Source organism: Amphiprion ocellaris, chromosome 17 (assembly GCF_022539595.1).
Source record: "Amphiprion ocellaris isolate individual 3 ecotype Okinawa chromosome 17, ASM2253959v1, whole genome shotgun sequence".
Lineage (NCBI taxonomy): Eukaryota > Metazoa > Chordata > Actinopteri > Pomacentridae > Amphiprion > Amphiprion ocellaris.
The window spans coordinates 15,024,422-15,045,958 of record NC_072782.1 but is presented as its reverse complement, the minus strand read 5'-3'; the positions used below and the strand labels follow the sequence as shown (position 1 = coordinate 15,045,958).

At 39.4% G+C, this 21,537-nt stretch overlaps 1 protein-coding gene across 1 annotated transcript in view; it reads left to right on the top strand.

Moving 5' to 3' along the window:
• The window catches only part of lamc3 (laminin, gamma 3), a 135,304-nt gene that overhangs the window by 77,160 nt on the left and 36,607 nt on the right, over window positions 1-21,537 (top strand). Inside the window, exons 11-12 of the mRNA XM_023279538.3 lie at window positions 13,406-13,515; window positions 16,899-17,126. Of these exons, the coding sequence (XP_023135306.2) occupies window positions 13,406-13,515; window positions 16,899-17,126 (338 nt within the window). The remainder of the gene's footprint in view (window positions 1-13,405; window positions 13,516-16,898; window positions 17,127-21,537) is intronic.

Genomic DNA, 21,537 nt, shown 5'->3' with positions numbered 1-21,537 from the left:
TGAAGGAGAGCAGCAGTCATACATACACTCAACTGATAGAATTCTTATGACTCTGAAATGATTGCGAAATGGAGGTGAATATTGACAACAAATAGTAAAAACAGTTAAATACACAGTTAGAGCAATGTTCATGTGAAGGATGATCAGTAAATATAGGAAAGTTGAGAGAGAGAGCTGAGAATGGGGGGAGAGAGGGGGCATATGAGGTACTTCTTTAGTTGAAGAGGTTTGAAAAAAGTCTGATGTTCTGACTAGAGTGGGGAGGTCACTCCACTATTAAGCTCCAGGAGGCGGAGGAGGGGGTTTTAGCTAGAAGGATGACCAGGTCACAGCAAGGAAAGGAGAGCTAAGTGGATTATAACGACAACATGCAGAGCTCTAGATGGAGTGGAGGGAGGGTCCATGGCCTGGAGGTACCGTATGCAGGCAGTGGTCCCTTTTGCAGTGTAATATGCCAACACCAAGACCTGAAATTAGATACAAGCAGCCACAGACAGGCAGAGGATGAAAATGAAAGCATTATCGAGCTCCATGAAGAAAACTGGACTGTTGAAGGAAGGAAGGAAAAAGTAGAATACAAATAGCAGCGCTTAAGCATTAGAGATGTAAACAAATATGAATTCGGTGTTTGGATATGATCAGACAATAATATATGTGCAGAAACAAACAGCATACAAATTTTTAGCTCTCACCAGATTTGTTGGGCAATGCAGGGTAAAATTGGACTCGTGTTCCATAAGTGTGACAGAAAGCCGATAAACTGAAGTTTCCCCAGAGTTAAATGCAGTTATTTAAAGGCTTGTCAACAGCTTTCTTGTCTTTATCATTAAGCCATTTTCCACTGCAGGAGCTGGTGGTCCGTTTCAAGGGCAGAACTTTTACGACTGCAAGACTTGTCTCTCTAGAATCTCTCTCAGAGCCATTCTGTGTGAGATAAAAGTTCCTATTCCGTGTTCGGTGCTTCGAAGCGGCCCTGATAAACTGTTGTACAGAGCTCAACACTGATTAGTTAAACTTGGAGAGGACAATAAGCACAATTTCATCTGCCATCTCGATGCCCTTGCAGAGTAGCAAGGACATAGCAAACCCTCGATTGTTCTGCTTCCTACATTCTCATAGAATTGCAGTCATCTTTGGTGTTAGTGTTTGTTATTGATTTGGTCCACTGTGAGTTAAGGGTTGGAGTTGAAGCTGTTGAACACAGCGATAGAAACAGAACGGCTCAAAAGGTTGTTCATGTTAACATTGGCTTCCCCTGACTGCCAAGCGCGGAACGCTGCAGAAAGACATTGCAAATAGATTTTGCATTAATCTTTGCCTTCGCCGATCATAGCAACCAGGTGTTATTCCCATTTAACTAAACAAAATTCCTAATTTTGTTCTGAGGGGAGTGTAATTTTGTTTTGGAATAACTGTAATTTGTGACCTGTGACGCTGTGGAGAAGGTGGCCAGTTTGAAATAGTGACAAAGTCCATGTTTGGTGATAGGAGAGGTGGGCAATGGTGTAAATCAGCAAGACCAGGGTTTGTGTGTCATCATGGAATTAGGTTTTGTTTACTTTCAATTTCCACGTGCTTTCTGATTAGATTTAGCGACAAAATCTGCGTGGCTAAGTTTAGGGAAATGTCTTGCTATGTGAGACTTTTACATGTTAGAAACTTGGTCAAGGTTAGGCACCAAAATTACATGAAAAATTTCAGGAAAAAACTTTTTTTTTTCTTTTTTGTGTGCTGAAATGCAAACTTTCACATGTTTGAAGCTTCCTCTCCTTTTGGGGTCGCCAAGATGACAAGCCCCGCCCCATCTAATATACGACTGGCTGGTTAAAAAGGAGTGACCATAAAGCAGTAACATGAATACTGGAGATCTGGTGATTAGAAACATGTTTATGATACATTACAAGCAAAACCGACAGAAAATGTGTTTCCTTTAAAATGGAACTGAAAATGCAGCTTAGAGGTATGTCATCTGCGGTGACTGGGTTGGATTGTACACACATTTATTGTTCAGACCACTTTTTTTTGTTTTTGAAGATGCTATTTACATTTAAGTGTATGTATATAGTTAGAATGTGTTTCAGTATTTTTTTTTTTTGTTGGCCGCTCTAGCTATACATGTGAAGAGTATAAATGTCTGTATAAAAACAAAACATGTAGACAATTTCAGCAATTTAATGTACAGACACATGGCAATTACATTATGAATTTATATACAGGTGCATTTGTGGCATGAATAGACACTGGTGTACCTTTTTTCATCCATAATAAATATACAGTATATGAGCTACAATGTTTAAACTGTAGGTGAGACAAATAAAAGGAAGATGCGGGTTGTGTCAGCGGAAAGCTAAACGCCTTATAAAAACCAAGTATAGCTCTAGATAACATGCACAGAACGTGCTGTGTAGGTACAGAGAAGTGTGAAATCACAGTTCTATTCGCATCATGGGGAAGTGTAAAGGTTTATCGCTTGGACGTTTTACTGAAGGGAATCACAGTGTGTGTTGGTGAGCTCTCCAGGCTGTACCGAGCTCTGCAGAAACATGCATGTGTACTGCATGGGGAGCTGCTGCCCACGTGCCTCAGTTTGGCTAGTGATGTTCCAACTTAATGGCAAAGTTAAGTTTGAATTAAATATTTTGTCCGTATTTTTTATCTATGAGTGTCTGAGTTAAAACGACTCTGACCTACCACTACACTTTGCTGTTAACAGCTGCAGTTTTAAATGTCTGAGTAGTTTCATTCACTCAGGTGCTGTATAATGCATATGGTAGCCTCCCACACCTACATGTAGAGGCACATTCAGTCTTTTTGCAATCAGATCCCATTATGTACAGAAAAATGTACATATATGTTATAAATTGAGACCGTTTTCAAAAATTGCTGACTATTGCATCAGTATTATGGTAAATCTTAGTATTTCTTAGACCTTGCAGGCAGGTTCTTATTATAATTAGAGGAAACAGTACCTCTTTGAATGCTGCAGCAATCAGAGGTTTGCTGTTGTGATAAAGATAGCTGCAATCAAAATCAAGCTGTGTCACAGTTCCTGTCACACACAGCTCATGGTGTTTACATTACTTGGATCTGGCAGTCTGCTGCTTTTGTTTTCTTGGTCTCTCTGTTAGATTATGTGATGTTGCAATAATGTCAGTTGCAATAATTTGTTTGTGCTGTAGACACTTGATATGCATGTCTATTTGGAAACTGAGACAAAGCACTGATTGAGTTTTCCCTTGCCAGCCTTCTTTTTTTTTTTTTTTACTGCCTTACGACCTCAGCAGGTTTGTGTTAATCAAGTCCATGATGACACATTTCTTGTCTTTATTTTGTTTTCTATCTTCCAGTTAATTCAGGATGCACTTCAGCTAAAGGATGGTTTTATCTTACTGGTATACGCACATGTGGTTATGAGTTTTGAAAGTTATTGATCCCTTTTCTTGGTCCTTCTGTCCCTGCTGGCTGTTAAGAGATCCTTTCATAATGGAATTCAAATATATGTGATGGGAGACTAAATCCAGAGTCTTTGTTCTGTGCAATAAAGCATTATAAAAGTCAACTGGGTTAAGAAATAGACATCAGTAGTCTGAATTTGACAAATAAAGTGGATGTTTTCCAAAGTCATTGTCCCACACAATGATGGAGTGACAGAAACTCCAAGAGGGGAAAAGGAACTTTTAGTAGTGCCATAAGATTTTATAGATCCCAAATGGAGAAATTTCAAACATGTTGTAAAAGGGTTGTATTTTAACCCAAATCGTGATATTTTCCTAAACCTGTCACATAGCTTTGGTGCCCAAAGCCAAACAAACAGTGAGGGAAAACCAAAAGTAAGAGTGAAAATAAAATTGAAAAATACTCCTACTTTTTCAATAGACTTATGTGGCTTATTCAAACTGAAAATTATTTCAACTACATCAGAAATACTATCTAGAAATTTCTTTCAAAATACATTTGAGAATACTGTTTAGTTACATATGTGAGCACAGTGTAATAGACTGATGACACTATTATCTGTTGGATTGCAATTCTGTCTGCCATCAGGTATGAAATGTCCCAGGAAAGTGAAGGCTTCATTTATGGCACAAAAGAAGACATGAAAAGGACAATACTTTTGTTTTCCCTGGTAGCTATCAGTACTTTTTTTTCCAGTTACCTGAAAAACCAGAGCAACTGTCGAGTCTTTCTCAGCAAAAGATAACTCCATGCAAAGACAGAAAGGAGGAAAAATGACAGAAAACTGCAGTAAAACCAGAGGAGTGAACCTCAGACAAGCATTCACTCAATGGAGAGAGCTGAGAATCGACGGTGAATTGGTGTTGTTTTGACTAGATCAGTCATTTATAAAACCTGCCAAACTTGTTAATACAGTCAGATGCTTTACCATATATCATAGCATAGAGATCGTTTTGGACAGCAGCTGAGCCATTTGCAGGAGTGATGTTCTTCCTTAATTCTCAAGCAGTGTTAATCATATAGTGTCCTGTATTGTTGCTAATTGCTAGGTTCTGAAGATACAGGAGTATAATCCAAACTTTGCAACAGTTTCCCCAACAGTGGTCCCACTTGGCAAAGCTTGGAAAGGAAAAATTGAAATGCTGTCTGTTGCCACTTTAATACAGAACCAGACAGAAGATGTGAATCTACCCGGAGCTGGCTGTCAGCTAACAAAAAAGGTGGACGATAATATGTAGCCTAGCCTCCTCTCAACTCTCAGGATCTTTCTGTGTTCTTGGACTGGTCCAGTTTGTTGGTGGTACTGACCTTTAGCTATTTGTTGGATTGGGCCACTGCCCCTTCTTTTGCTGAACTTCGTCACTGTATCTTTTCTCTCACATTAGACTTCCTGTAGTTGTCATTACTCCACCTTGCTCCCTAGCAAGACTCCCTGTTGCCCTTCATGGCAAAGTGGTCAGTGCGGAGGCAGGAGTGACCGGAGGAGGTGGACTAGGACTGAAGAGGTGATCCCTGGTGTGACGGCCTGTGGGGAAGCAGGAGTCTAATCAGCGACATTGTTGTGGAGAGATCTCATTAGGCCTGTCAACCTGTGCTGGTGGGTACAGCTGGCCTGGTCTCCACAATGAACCTGTTGAAAAACAGGCTTAAGTCATTCACTCTATTTTTGTTCTCTTCCCCCACTTGGCCTGCCGTCTCGTTGCCAGTAATCCTTCTCATCCCACTCAGCACCTCCTTCACACTGTTTTGTTGCAATTTGTCTTCAATTCTGCCCCTGTGTTTCTATCTTTAATTCTCCTCCTCAGCACCCACAGACCAACTTAACTTCCTCCTTGTAGCCAGCCCTGGAAGCCCTCTTTCCTAAGAAGGGATTTAATTTTCTTTGTTTTCCAGAGCTTGTTTAAAGTGAAGCAGAGAAAACAGCAAACTGTTTAATGGAATTGAAAGGTCCACATGGAAATTGACATGTTATGCAGCTGGGGAGCCCTGCATTGTCCTCTCTGTGTGCTCCACAGACCATGTTCCAGTCTATTAGCTCAAAACAGTCGTGTAGAGCCTCGGTATACTTCTGGGATCATGCTCCTACAATCTCAGTAACAATGAGCAGCTGCCTGTTGGCTGCTGCTGAAAGACATCTACAAACGCAGTCACATGTTACATTTTAAAGACAGTGAAGGAAAAGGTACAGTAGATTACAGTATTCTCAGTAAGTTGCACTTTGGTAAAAAGAGAGCTGCACTAGTTCAAAAGGGACATGATTAAAGCATGAGTAGAAAGCCGGCCAGAATCCTCAGTGATTTGATGGATGTCGTAAAGTGGAAACCTGCAGTATTTGGTTTTGGTCCCAATGACAGCTTTGCACAACAGTTGCTTGTCTAAAATCCACTATGATTGTTGGCAGTTTAGCCAGTATACATTTAATATTGACTGTGGTGGGTGAAACCTGAATTTGACAGGTGAGACTTATAGAAACTGGTGTGGTGGGTGAAAACAGAGAGGCGCACTTTAACTGGAGCGTGAGATGATAGGGAAGAGAGAGGAAGAGCAGCAGATTGTGTTTCTGGGAAGGTAGCAGTAGTATGAGAAAATACACTTGTCGCCGTATCAGTGTACTGTAGAATTGGCTTTTTGTAGAACGTCCATAACATATATCACTTTGATTTAACTGCAACATGAGCTGGAAGGGGAATCTCTCAATTTACCAATCTGTCTTTGTTCCAGCTCTCATATATGGCCATGGGCTCTGGATAGTGACCAAAAGATTGAGATTGCAGATACAAGCAGCCAAAATGGGTTTCCTCAATGGGATGTCATCAGACATCCAGAGGGAGCTTAGGTGGTTTAGGCCTCTGATTAGGATACCTCCTGGGTGCCTCCCATTGAAGGATTTCCAGGTATGTCCAAGTGGGAGGAGGACCTGGGGTAGACCCAGAACTCACTGGAGGGATCACATATCTCAGCTGGCCTGGAAATACTCTTGGATTCCCAAGAAGGAGCTGGAAAGCATTGTTGGGGAGAGTGAAGTCTGGAATGTACTGTTTAGTCTGCTGCCACTATATAGGCAAAAATGGATAGTTTGATATATTGGATATTTGTGCAGACATTGGCAGCGTGTAAACTCTACCCAGTCTGCTTTATTGTTAGCCATAGTAGCATAGATCCATCACGTGGGCCAATTTTAGTGCAGGAATTCATGGTATCCCAGTAATCTTGTAGGTGATGCCCTAAATGTTTCCTCCACCACATGAATTTGACATTTGTAGTTATGTCTTGAAGTGTATGTGATGGATTGTCATGAAATTTGGCACTGACATTCATGTTGCCCTCAGGTTGGGCTATAATATCTTCATTAGGCATCATGTTGACTACAAAATTAAAATGAATACACTTGCATACAAATGTTTGTATGTTAACATGTTAAACTATGTGAACATGGTAAATCTTATATCTGCTTACCATCTATATATTGGCTTTGCCTTTGTGGGCATTTTATGCTCACTGAGTCCTTACAGCTGTAGATTCTTTGTCTCTGGTTTGTTAAACTTTCTCCAAAACAACCAATTTTAAAAACAACAGAAATATGAAATTGTGATCACTCTAATTCTACAAGTTGTGGGTTTAGGGAAGGTTAGGTGCTATCTCTTGGTGGACGTCTGGGCAAATGAACTAAAAGCCGTTGCCGAAAGGAAAATCTGTTTTCAGCAGTGGTATCTGGCACTAACTCATGCCGCTTAGAAATACAGGGCAGATGGAAAAATAAACTGTTGTTCATAAAGTATAAGTATCTCCAATATGTAGCTTCCCATAACATCACAAAGGATAATTAGCTGCCAGGTTGTATCTTCAATGATGATGGCCTTTGCATAGGATGTGCTGGCTGTAAACTGCCACCATACTGAGCTGTCAAGGACTGCCCAACATTAAAGCCTTCTCAAAAAGTGGCAGAAACATTTACTTTAAATTACATCCTCAGCATCCGATTAGTACCTTACAATATGTTTGGCAGTGCTCAGTTGTTTAATGGAAAAATCAGAGGAAGTTCCTTAACTCATGTACATCCGTTCACATTTTTTTTTTTATCCCGGTATCGGATTTACCAGTTGTCCATCGAAACTGCAATCACAGACTATTTGACTGCTTGGAAGCAGAAGAAACATGCAGCAGATACACAACCACCTGATGAATTTAAATCCAATTTTAAGCTCTGTGTTTGGTCTAATCTACCTCCTAAGGGAACTAACTTGCTCTTTAGCTGGTAATCAGGTTTTTTTTTTGCTGAAAACCACTTCCTGTTTTGGTCGAAAACAACAATCCAATTTAAAATTGCAATTTGTCCTGATCATTATTCATATCCTAGTTTTATCACTGGCTTTTGCACTTCGGTGACCTCTGCTGACATAAGACCACCCTTGGTTGATGGACCCGTAAATATTCAACTTTAGTCTTCAATAATGTGGTTATGTGTGGAATCTTGCTGTGGGGCAGAAGCATAGGTTCACCCTAGTTTTCAAAGAGCACATGTTCTTTCCAGTTCCCGCAATGAGACTCACATTGTACAAAGAAAGAATAATAATAACGATAGTTTAGCTAAAATTAGCTGAAGTAGAAAAAAGTACCATTACAGGTAAAAAAAAAAAAAAAAACAATTTAAAAATCTTATATGATACTGGGATTTTTCTGTAATTAAAATACATTTTATACCCTTAATTTTACACAAGATAATATTTATTTGACTTTTTAATGTTGAATGAACAATATTAACATGTGTGAAGATGATATAAAACAAATAACTTCCATGCATCTAGTTATAGAGATGCACTGATTAAAGCGCTTTTGATGTTTTTCTTGTGACAACTTATGCAGTTATATAAGATATCCGATACTTATTTTACTGTTGGTTTAACTTTAAAAAATAGGATTTGTATTAAAATGTAATATTTTTATTCATACTTTAAAGACTACTTCAATACTTTCATGGGGAAAAAATGAATCGGAAATATTTGTGAAATTCTAAAAAATATTGGAATATATTTTAACAGTCTATTTATGTCCAAAAAAAATTTTTTAAATGAGAAACTAATTCTTATTTATAGCCATTGTATGGTTTTCCATTTTTAACATTATTTTACAATAGATGTCTTTTTGTAATTTTTTTTAGATATTTTTGTGTATTTAAAAAAATATGTTGAAAAAAATTTTAAAATACGAAGGAAAACTTCCTCAAAATTGCAGACATTTTAACAGTGCAGCTTGTTTCTTTCTGTCCTTTCCAACACTTGTGTGCCTTGCTCTTGTGTTTGTGCACCAATAATGACTTCCCCCTCAGCAGCGAGAGCTCTGGCTAAAGGGCCTCATTGGTCCTCTCTCTGAAATGCACTCGAGCTCGGGACACAGTCTGCCACTGTCAGTAGAAGTTCTCCACAGATCTCATTAGATTTCTCAGGTGCATGCTTAGATGCACTTCGCTGCATGATCTATAGAATTCCCTCATGCGCCCTCTGCCTCCCTTGGTCTCTCTCCATCACACACACACACATGAAAACACACAAAGAATTTAGCATTTTTCAACAATCACATGCAACACAAGCATTAAAACTAATCATGTCTCCTAAATGGAAATGTGTGTTTTAAAGTGTTTTGCCAAAGGCGTGCGAAAGCATAAATAAACATGAGTACAAACACACACACACACTTGGCATCTCTTTTGACTGACAGCATCTGCATTCATAGATGGTAAATATGTTAACCTGTTAAGTGGTTTTGTGTTCCCACCCGATGCAGAGATCATTTCAGAATCAGATGAAGGAGAAATATATGGAGGCTTTGGGGATTCAAGTGGAGGGAATTGATGAGAGGAGGAGGTGAATGGCTTATATAAGGTAGCATCCACACTTCTCTCTGATGTTCCCTCTGTTCACTTTCTGTTCCCTTGAAACCAGTAGGCGGGGAGGTTTTATTGCCTTGCTTGTAGCTGAATGTGTACGTCTGGAGGATGTAAGCATAATATTTATGCTGTAAGGACCGAGTCAGATGCAAGGCGTCTTTACAATCAACTTAAAAATGTTCTACATACACTGAGTCAGTAGCAGTCAGCTGGTCAGCATTTTAACCACCAAAAGTGGTCTTTCAGGAAACTGCCTGTATGAATGCCTGTGAAGAGTATAAGCCACTTTGCAGCAGTAAGCAGAGCATCAGTTGCAGTGCAGGCACCAGGTCCATCTGGCACTGGGCTTGTTTCTGTCATGTTTTGAAAATCCTCTGACTTTGATCATAGATCAGGGCAGGCTAGATATATTGAACAGAAAGCAGAGTTTTCTCCCAAATGGAAAGAAAACAAACTTTTGCTACAGGTGACTGAGCAAAGCAAGGAGAAACATAGCATTACTACGAGGCTGGGTAAACCTCTGATTTATTCATGATACATTAACCCATACAGCCGTGAGGCCAAAAACGCCGGTCTTGTGGTGCATTTACATCACCTTCTACAGGATAACAAGGCTGCATGGAAATGAAGAAATATTTGATTTAATTACAATACAAATTCAGGGAATTTGCTTTGTACATAAACTTTAGGCTGGCCTAGAAAATTCCTGCTACTTTGTCAGGATTCTGAAGGTTCCACATGTGATGTAAACAGTGATGTAACTATTGAGTGAAAACTGTGAGGTGTAACCAACAAGCAAAACTTCAAAATGATATTCAACATAACCTATACACAGGTTTTATTCAAGCTTAACCACATCACAGGCATCATAGGGTTCATTATTACAACCCTTGAATCTAAATAGCATCAATTAATCCATAACATACTGTTAAATCTTTACGGCGGCATCATGCCGATACCAAGAGACAATCAATTCATGAGATAGCTTCATCCATAGTTTTACCTTATGTATTAACCCTCTGAACCTCAAATTTATGGACCTGGAATCAGCATGTACAACATGTTTTCCAAATGCCCACAGATGTTACTTAAAGTGGAAAAAACATTTGACTCTCCTTCCCATTGGTGTTTTACTATTTTTGATTAATTTCCATTCATGTCTTCTATCTGCTCTGCATAAACATGACTTGCAGTTCAGCCTAATTCAGCTAAATAGTCCCTGGTTTTTTGACATTAAATTGTCAGTTGCAACTGAATCACTAATAACATTCTGCTTGCGTTGCAGAACACAGAATTTTTTTTTTTTTTTTTTTTTTTTACAGAACTTAATTACAGCAAAGACTTTATTTGTGGCATTTGTTTTTAAAGGGGAAATGTAGAATAAGGTGATTTTTCAATGAAATATCCCAGTTTCAAGCTTAGAATTGGTTACGTTTTCTGATATAACGGCACAGATGAATAGCTCAAGGAAAGTCAGCTTCTGGCTCTGATGAATGGTGCAATTTTTTTTAATGATGGCATGCCTTTCAAACCAGTTGGTTTGGGGGTTCAGAGGGTTAATGATATTAATATAAAATCTGATTAAGATGTGTTTTAATCAAAGGCAGATTTGCACTATTAGATTGGACTAATAACATGACCCCATACATGTTTTATTTATGTATCTCATTTATATCTTTACTTACACGCTCGTATGGTCCCTTATCATTTCTCTGTTGCTCATGTCTTGCTCTCTTGCTCACCTTACGTCTCTATCAGTCCTCTCCCTCTCGGGGTACTTGTGCATGGCTGCATGTGTTTGCATGTCTCTCCATGTGTGTGTGTGTGTCCACTATTCTTTTGGGCTTTTCCCTCCCGATGATCTGCTCTCATCCTCCGTGGAGCAGGCTTAATTACAGTGTGGCTCTCCGCGCTCTGCTTGGTGCTGATTAAAAGGGACACTGACACTCCATAGGGAAAGCATGACTGGGAGTTTGTTCACTTTCATGCGCACTCTGCTTATCGCTGTCTGACCAGCTCCATTACCATGGCTTTGAGGCCCAGTTTGTAATTGCCTCTCTTTATTACTGTGCCTACATGTCAGGCCAGGAGAACAAGGACCCGCCGCATCAAGAGAGAGTGTGTGGCAAACACGCACATGTGCATGGTGTAAATTCTAAAAACCCTCATCATGCGCAAAGTAAAGCATTCTGAAAGTGAGTCAGTGATGTACTGAGAACAATTGACCTAATAAAATTGAGGCCATTGAATACCCACACATGAAAGGTCTGACACTGGCTGATATGGTTAACAAACTAAAGGTTTCACCCTTTATTCATTTATGGTTCTTGTTCATTATTACAAAGCTGCTATTTTATAATCAGGTGCCACTATACAAAAAAAAATGCCCCTTTGAAATGTGGTTTATAGGTTGTAACAAATGCTCTTTTTAATATTTAAAGAAGCAGCAATGCCAGCTAGGCACAGCAATACTTGTGTGTTATTGTGCTGGTGTTAAACTGGTGCAATGTTATATAATGTGCCCACCATCTCAATTTACTACTAAAAACAGCGTAGTGATGAGGCCGATAGGGTTGTCAGTAGTTTGGCAGATATTTGGTCTTAAGACAAATCTCTGGCTTTTCTAGTTTGTGAAAACACTATTTAACTTTTATTTCCTTCCTCAGCGCACCCACATTCTTTGTCTTTTTAGCTAGCTCTTCAATTTGTCACAAAGTTCACAAGGAACCCCAACTTCATTTGGAGTCTCAATTAACCCTTTGAGCCCCTTGGACGTACGTGGCATCCAAATTCACATCCCTTCTTCTTCTCGCTTGGATTGTTCTCAAAGTATTTACTGCAGTGAGATGTAGCGCATATCAAATGAAACTGCATGACTTGACTTTTCTAACAATGATAGTTGTTAGTCTGTGTTGAATCTACGTCAGATTTTATCACAGTTACACTCCTCATACAGCTTTGCGTCCACGTCCATGCCCATTACACTGAGTTAAACTATCACAAACTCATCATTCCATAAATACATTATTGTATAGCTATAAACTAGATTATGAAGAGTAATTTTGTCATTGTCCAACATGTGTCCAACATAGGGTTGACATTACCTCTGACTTTGTATAAAATATATACGCAAAATAATGGATTTGCTTTTAATGGCAATGAGTTGTGGTCAAGGGGCCTAAGACAAAGTGGCCACTAGGACCCCTTTCTTCCAGAAAGGGTGGTTTCCTGTATTTCTTTCATGCACCTTTGCTACCAGATTTTCAGACTTTCATTACAAGATTTGCAGCATTAATGGCAAACCCTTACAATGACCAAAATAAGAGCCTAAAATTAAAGGTAGTGAAGTTACCCAGAAAATAGCCTCAAGCTCATACATTTAAATGCCATTTATTAACATATTAAACAACGCTTACAACTGAAAACAATACATTTTTATTTATTGGGCGCCGTTTTGTAGTTACAAAATGGTTAGCATATATGAGAAAGTGTGATTTAACCTCTAAGTCTCTCCTACAGCTATATGTGATGATATGAATGTGTGACTTCATGCTGCTGCACCTCACCTTTGGGACCTTCACACAAGAGTGAGAAAAAAACATCACATCACCTGTGTGGCGCTGACACAGCATCTGTCATCAAAATGGAAAGAAGGCACGATACCAGGAGTAAAACAGGCAGATGTCAGCTGTGCTGCCTGCCTCTGCAGAACATCCTTCAGCAGATGGCAAAGCTCAATGATCAAGACCCTGCCTGAATATGTGTTGAAGTCAGCACATTTACTTTTTTTTCTTTGCACTGTATGTGCCTCCCGCTAGTGATATAGATCATCAAAAACATCAAGCATATATGTGGCAGGGAAGAGTCGATTTCATAGTTGAAGAGAGTAATTTAATCTAACAACCAATCTAGTTGTTAATACATCTGGACAAACAAATTTACTCTGTATTGTATTGTGATTTTGCACTGCGCAAATGCAATGTCAAACTGTTTCTGGTGTCTAATTATAGTTTGTTCATGCACTGCATTAATTTATGATGTGTTTTCTGTCCTCTCATTTCACAGGCTTCATGAAAATGAGAGGAGATTTAAACCTTCGCTGTCGGCCTTTGAGTTCCAACATCTTCTCTCCAAACTGACAGCTCTCAAAATCAGCAATGCTGGAGGACACAACTGTAAGTGTGTGTTTGTGCACTGACATTTGACATAGCCGATGCATTATAACTGACTGCTTCACATACATACCTTAAAAGCTTATTTGTGACTGCAAAAAAATACAAAATGCACATTATGTAATATTATCGTTGGATGTTTGGCCATTTCCAGACAATATCAGCGACATTTAAAGTGCTCAAGTGAGTCCAGAAATAAAAATAATGAAAATGCATTTTAATCAGACACAAATTGTTGAAGCTGCAGTAAAGATAGTTGCTAAAACAATGTCAGTGCTGAGGGAATAGTTCAACCGTTCCATATCTGGCTCAGCAATAAAAAAGGGGGACATTTATTCCCAGATGTTTGTAACTAGCTCTTGAAATCCATCTGTTATTTTTTTTAGCATGTCCTTCCTCGCTTTCTGTCTGATAGTCTGCATTGCAATGAACAGGCGAGATCTGAGAGGCATTACGGTGGATTAGAGCACCGAGAAGACAGAACAGCTGGCCAAAATCACCAACTCTCTCACACTTAGTTACACCATTTTAATTAGTTGTTCGGTGCAGCCGTTGTGACACACACTCTTGTGTAGTTCCACGCAAACCGGCACACAAGTCGGTGCGCACACGAGCTGCAGAGGCACAGTCATGCATATTCCATCAAATTGTTTTCCGTACCCACCCACCCACATGAATGTGCCGCCACAGTCAAGCACACTGCATCTATTGAACATTTCGGGGAGGGAGAAACTCTGTTAATGATTTGTGTTGGGTCTCAAGCTCGTTCTCAGTGTTCCGAGTGCCTTATTGCCGCAGGCTGCGCAGCAAAGTTTAATATCAAAACCCCATAAAGCTGTCCTCTCATCTTTCTTCTCTCTCCCTCTAACATTCTCCTTTGCTCTTTAAATTTGTTTCTGCACCACAGAGCGTCTCTTACAACAGAACTGTATTATTTTAATGACAGTATTGTCTTTAGGCTGTAAAGACAGGCTTTGACAGCAGTCACAGTAAAGACCTTTCATTTTCTCCACCACAACAATTGAGTTTTGAACCGAGAGCGCGGCCATATTGAAAGTTTATGAGAAATCAATGTCTTAATGGCTTAATGTACACGCACCTAAAAAGAGCTAAATTGTCACAGTAAGCCATTCACAGCAAGTAAAAATCCTCAACTTGTCTGACAGGGTTTCTTGGAGAAAGGATTGATGGAGAGAACTTGCACAGCATGACTTGAAATGAAACCTTTTTAATTAGCTGAAATATAGGCTCCAGTATCTGAAAACTGCTTTTAATTGCACATTTCCCCTGTTGAATGAGCTAATAGAATTCGGGAGCGAGTGGAGAGTGAAGGGTAGAGGCTAAGGCGAGCCGTGGAGAGGGAAGAGGACAGGGTTTGCCAACTGATTATTCCTCAGAGGTGCAAATGAACTGGGTTTCATCACCGCTCAAGCAACAGTCGGATCATGACTTGTTAGAAGTCAAGGTCCATCCTCTCCTCTGGTTCTTCCACTTTCTCACCCCTCACTGTTCCAATCATTATTCAGTCGCACATTCACACTTGGTTTAATTTTTATTCGGCAAGTTCTATATAGTTGTGTGTGCAGTGCATATTCTATCTATGTGAAAACACAGCTTCAGAATGCAATATTTTCCTTGGTTGAAAGACTTATATTAAATATCTGGCAGTGTCATCATATCAAATGATGGAAGGTCTGGGTAGCCAAGACTGTTTGGACAAGAAAAAGATACGCACTTAAAAATGGAAGTTTTTAAACAGTTACTCAATTTTTTTTTTTTAAAAACAACAGTTTTTTTTTTTTATGCATCTTGCTTGTTTTGTTAAATTACAGGTAATAGCTAGCAAAATCACTGAAAAAAGTATGAATCTACACATTAACCATTAAGAACACAGACTAAAATTGTAAATAGTGTTCACAATTAAAAAAAAACCAATGTGCAAATAGTAATCATTCTTTTACAACATTTGACCATATAATTACACTATATCTAGATTTTTTAATTAGCAAAAATATCTCTATTGTAGAGATATTTGCATTTTTTTGAAGAAAAAGATTGATTTTGTTATTCTACAGATTTTTAAAGCTTTTTATTTAACCTTACAATTACACTATTTTTGCTGTATTTTGATAAGCAAAAAAAAATTTGCTATTTTACAGATATCTGCATTTTTGAATCAAAAATTCTGGTTTAATAAGGATTTTAAAAATGGCAAATATTTGTTTTAAACTGTTACTCTACTGATTTTTTTTTTTAAATTACAGATAACATGTAGTAAAACCACAGAAAAGGTGATTTTTTTTAAAATATATTGACTGAAAAAACACACTGAAACTGTGTATTTTTAAAAAGTAAATCAAAAATCTGTATTTTTTGTAGTAATTGGTTCTTTTACAACATGTCACTGTAAAGTCACCACAGTTTTACTCAATTCAGCTAAAAATATATATTTTACAGACATTTGTCATTATTTTTACAGGGGTTTTTGTATTTGACAATTTCATCCTAGTCATATGTGCAATGCATATTCTATCTATCTATCTATCTATCTATCTGTCTATCTGTCTATCTGTCTATCTGTCTATCTATCTGTCTATCTGTCTATCTGTCTATCTGTCTATCTGTCTATCTGTCTATCTATCTATCTATCTATCTATCTATCTATCTATCTATATCTGTGCCTTCAGTGGGAGCAGACACAGTAATGGACCAGGAACAAAAGTAATTTTGTGTTCCATAGCTGTGGTTTAGAGACTATCCAGTGAGAGGGATTCGGTTCAGGATGGCCTGCCCACATCACTATTCATGAGAGGAGAGAGGGATGTTGAAACCCCACAGGAACTGCACGTTTGACATACCTCCACCAAGTCTCCTGTCTCCTTTTCTTCTCGTCTTGCTCTGCTGCAGTGATTTATTCATTTGCTGTATCAAAGAGTCCCTGGATGACAATGTGTGGGCACGTGCAGGCACATATGTGTGTGTTAGCAAGTGAGCTTTAAGTGTGGCATTTATTGGCATGCGGATGGATGAATCTGGTATTGTCTGTGTGTGTGTGTGTGTGTGTGTGTGTGTGTGTGTGTGTGTGTGTGTGTGTGTGTGTGTGTGTGTGTGTGGGACTGTAAAGTGTAAACACAGGGCAGAAGCTGTAATGAGACAGGGAGGAGGGAGGGACAGCACGGCAACCATTGCTAATAACCTGCTGCTTTACAAGATACACAACCCCATCAACACACATACTTGCACACATGCCTCATTCTGGAGAAAACCACACGTTCCAAAACCTTTAAAACCTTTAACAGGCATCTGAGACAACAATTAGCAGCTTATTACCAACCTTCGTGTGCATCAGTTGTATCACCGTCTTCCTCCTTTTCCTTCCTCTCCAGACACGTCGCAGCTTGCAGGGGTGACTCTGACCTCAGCCTTCAGCTCCTCCAGTCCAGCCAGTCCTCCAGTCCCATGGGTGGAATCTTGTTCCTGTCCCCCGGGGTTTGTCGGCCAGTTTTGTGAGCGGTGCGCCCCAGGATTCACCCGCGAAGACCCCAGCAGAGGGCCCCTCTCAACATGCGTGCCGTGCAACTGCCACAACCATGGCACCTGTCATCCAGAGACAGGTAAGAAATGAACCGTTTATGTTATTTTTGGTATATACACAACTGTTCAAGTGATAAATCTAGAAAAGTGTCAGGACGGCTTAATGACTTTGGCGCCACTTCACTGACAACTAATCAACAGCGTTTCTGTTTCAGTGGCTCCAGCTGAAGTAGGAAAGCCGAAAAAAGCCTGAAATATTGAATTCATAAATCAAGTGCAGAGCATTTTATATTTTAAAAAAAAAAAAAAAACTCTACTAGTTTCACAGTGCTTGCCACTTTCAATGTACTAGTTACGGGGAGTGCTCCACAGCCTGTCAAAACAACTGTATAATGTCCTCTGAGACTCCGGAGGATCGTGGTAACATTTGAGAAAATATCTCAAGTGATATCACTTGAGAATGTCAGCTTAGACTTGGAGACTGCAGATATGTAACAGACAGCCTGAGTTACAAAGTTGGGGAATGGAGTTTGGAAGACGTGTGCCCTCACCAGTCAGTTAAGGTCTGAAGCCAAGCGTTTGTCATTTCGGAGTTAGCAAAACTGTGAGTTTTGCGCTTGCAAATAGCGTTCACATCAACAAGCAAATCGTTATTACAGCTGGGAAAGTGATTTTTCACTTTCGCTCTGATTTGTCTGACTTGGTGTCTGCAGACCAAACAAACATAGATGCCTCACATCAAAAAAGTAAGCAAATGAAGATAATTAAACCCATATATAGTAAATATAGTGTCATGTATAGTGATATACATTAGCTCTGTCTGTGTGTACATGCATCTGTTCCATTCTCATTTGGACTTACCAGATATCAAGTTCAGGTATAGTCCTGCCATTTCTGTTCTGCTATTTCTGCTCCAGTATCTGCATTTTCAAAATTATCTTTGCTACAGGAAACTGCAACCTCTACGCTAGCATCCTACACACTGAAAGTTTGACTTAAATCATACAATAATGCAGGGCTGTTTGTTTTTCTCTGTGAATTCGCCATTGTAATGGTCCATGTAAGCAAATCTTCCACCAGAACAGTTCCCTCCACCATTGTTTGGAAGAGGCACCAGCACTACATCCTGGGCTTAGCAACACTCAAGAAGACAAATGTAATTGGTTTAAGAAAATATCAATATATCAGAGAAATGTTTGGCCCCTGACAGCAGAACGATGATGAGGTGTGTCAGACCATTCTCCAGTGCTGAGCCAGCACTGTGCAGATAGAACACCTTGAGGGGAAATTTGGCACAAACGTCCACTTGAGCTCAACCATGACCCGATTAACTCTGATTAGTCAGAGATAGCATTTGTCCCATTCTTGTGAATGCAGTACATCAGGGCAGCCTGGTGGGATTTTTATTATTACATCTGGTGCAAACATCCACTTGGACTCAATGATGAATGATTAGATGTTTGGGGTCAAAGATCAGTGTGACCTCGCAAGAGTATATTTTTTGAGGATTTGATCAATTTAAATGATTTGATACATTAATTCTGAAAGTTTTCATACAAATATGACGATATTTACAAAACAAATATGAAATCAAAGATTAAATCCGCTAAAATTTCGAAGTGATGAAATTTTATAATCAAAAGGTCAGCTTCACTTTGACACCGTAGTGTTGTGCAGAAACACTCTGCTGGCTGTTATTCAACACCATAACTCAGGAACAGAAGGGGAGATTGTGACCATATTTCACTTTGGTCAGATACTGAATTGGTGACACTCATCTCGGGTGCTGTGGTGATTGTATAGATCTTCTGTGCTGCTGGAATGAAGATGTGTGTGCAGCATCCACATTTAAGGCTTTTAAGTTGTCTATTGTCATGGCTACAACTTTGTCGTCACTATATGAGTCTGTACAGACATGGATGTAAACTGCAACTTGACTGACTGTCGGAGGCTTACAGATACAAAACGATAATTCCAGGTTGCAGTTTGTCTCTTGAAAGTCCCACTACTCTGTTTTAGGAAGGAATGTAAATACAAACTAGCACTGTTTTCACACACTAAATTCAATAGTAACACACTATAGTCTCACACTTTTACAGATTGATTCAAAAACCCACCTTTTCATGAGCCCGTGCTCAATATTTCCAGTATAGGTACAGAATATGAAAAACTCACTGTGCTTATTGTTTATTAGAACAGCGCTTTAGCGATGATACTCATCCAAGTTGCTAGTTATGAAATGAAGCCATTCTGAGGCTTTCAGCCAGTGTTACAAGCGACGAGGAATCATCAGAGGTTGTTGAGACAATATTTTCTATCACTGTGTCTTTGAGAGAGCACAGGGAACAGAGAGAGATGCAGGCTGTTTGAGTGAAGCATTTCTAGAACTGACATTCAGTCATCATCGCTTCAAGGGAACGTAACTCAGTCATCCCTCAGGAGCATTGGCAAGCTATCACTCAAACTGAGAAGTGGATGGCTGTACTAATACAGCAATATCCTCATTTCACACAACTAATCTTTATAATAACAGCAAAAAGTAGAAGTCCGTATTTAATGTGCCTGACGTCTTTATGGGAGATAATAACAGCAGCTGCAGTATTCTTTCAGATTCATATTCTAAACGCAACGTCCCGTAAATGACAGACGTAAAACAGCAGCTGTTGAGTGTGTAAACAAGTCAACCTCTATGCAGTTATTTATACGCGTGTGTGTGTCTGCGAGTGTGTACTACGCGCACTCTCGCTTTTTCTCCCTGAGTCTTTTCCACACTATCTCACTCTCGCAGCTTCAAACAACTCTCTCCATCTCACCAAGAGAAGACAACTATCCCATCCAAGGTCCCACTCTCCATCTTTTATCTTTCCTCAATCTCTCTCTTCCTTTCTTATCCATCTCCCCTCCTACCCTCCGACTTAAAGTCTGACCTAGTTAAGAGACGCCTGAAGCTTTGGCTCAGAGTGTGTGTTATGTTTGTGACTGTGTGTGCGTGTTTATGTGACATGTTTGTGTGTGTGTCTGAGGTCCGGAAGCGAGTCTGGTATCACTGCCTGCCTTCCTCTACCCTAATTAGACTTGTTAACCGCCTCTCGGCTAATGATGTCTAATTTGCTTGCAGATTTCCTGCGTCTCTTATGTCTCTCCTCAATCTGGATGTCTCCCTCTCGCTCGCGTACGCTTGTTCTCTCTGCCTCTTCTTGTTCACCAGATTCCCTAGTCAGCCTCTCGTTGTCTTCTGCTTCCTTTTTCCTCTCAGTTAAGACTGCACCTGCTCTCCCCAGTCACCTTGACTTTGGTTTTTTTTTTCTTCTTTGCGTCCTTGACTCCCTTCTGTGCAGTTTTCTCAACTTTCCACTGCCTGCCTTTCATAGGTATATTTCCTGATATAGCAGTCGTTTCATGCAATGTTTGATTTGTAGATGTTTTAATTTCAAACATGATTTAGTGCCAACAACAACTTCAGCATAAACCAGACAGCATATGTGAGAGGAAAAGTCGTGAGATAAAAACAGAAAAGTCTGTTTTATTTGTCTGTTCTGTAGATTGAAATAATGACATTATCAGAAGATCTTTTAAGGTAGTCTGAACACAGATGTGCTGTTGTTCTGAGTTGGAAAAAAAAAGTATTATTCACTAACCCTCTGAACCCCAATAACTGCCTGCAAGTTTCAAAAATGTGTAATAAAAATCTCCAAAATTACATCATTTATTTCCCAGGAGGTATAAAACACGTAGAATCATCAGATTTTTAACTTTCTAAGAGTCTGTGAACTAACTATCTGTATTACCACAGGAAAATGTGATTGAATCTTAGTTTAAAACGGTGATATTTCAACAAAATCTCTTGTTTACATGTCTCAAAAAATCTGAACAAAAGAAAGCATCTGCTTTAACCTGATACTGTAAAAAAAAAAAAAAAAAAAAAAAAAAAAAAGGGGCGCCCGTATAGCTCAACACATTGAGTGGGTGACCCATGTACAGGGGCTGGTCCCCGACGCAGCTGGCCCGGGTTCGATTCCCGCTCGCGGCCCTTTGCTGCATGTCTTCCCCCGACTCTTCTCCCCTGTTTCCTGTCTCTCTCTCACTGCGCCTATCCAATAAAGCCGCCAAAAAAATAACTTTTAAAAAAAAAAAAAAAAAAAAAAGCAAAATTCTACCCTCCTCCTTGCAAGCATGAACTAAACTGAACTGCAGGCTAAGTGCACACTGAGTTGATAGGGGACAAGAATGGAAACAAATTAAAAAGTCAGCTTGCTTTTTTATTGATTTGTGCCATTAAACTTTCTTATTGTGCACAGATTGCATGTTTGGGTTCTTTCTACTTCTTGCCATGGTTGTGCAGTTTGAATAGAGATGCTGGACTTTATATTGCAAAAAATAGCTCAAAGTGAGTAAAAATGACACAGAAGCAAAACAATGAATAAAAATTTTAAAAAGCCCAGAAAATGAATTCATAGGGTTAAGAAACCTTATTCTATATGTCTCATAACT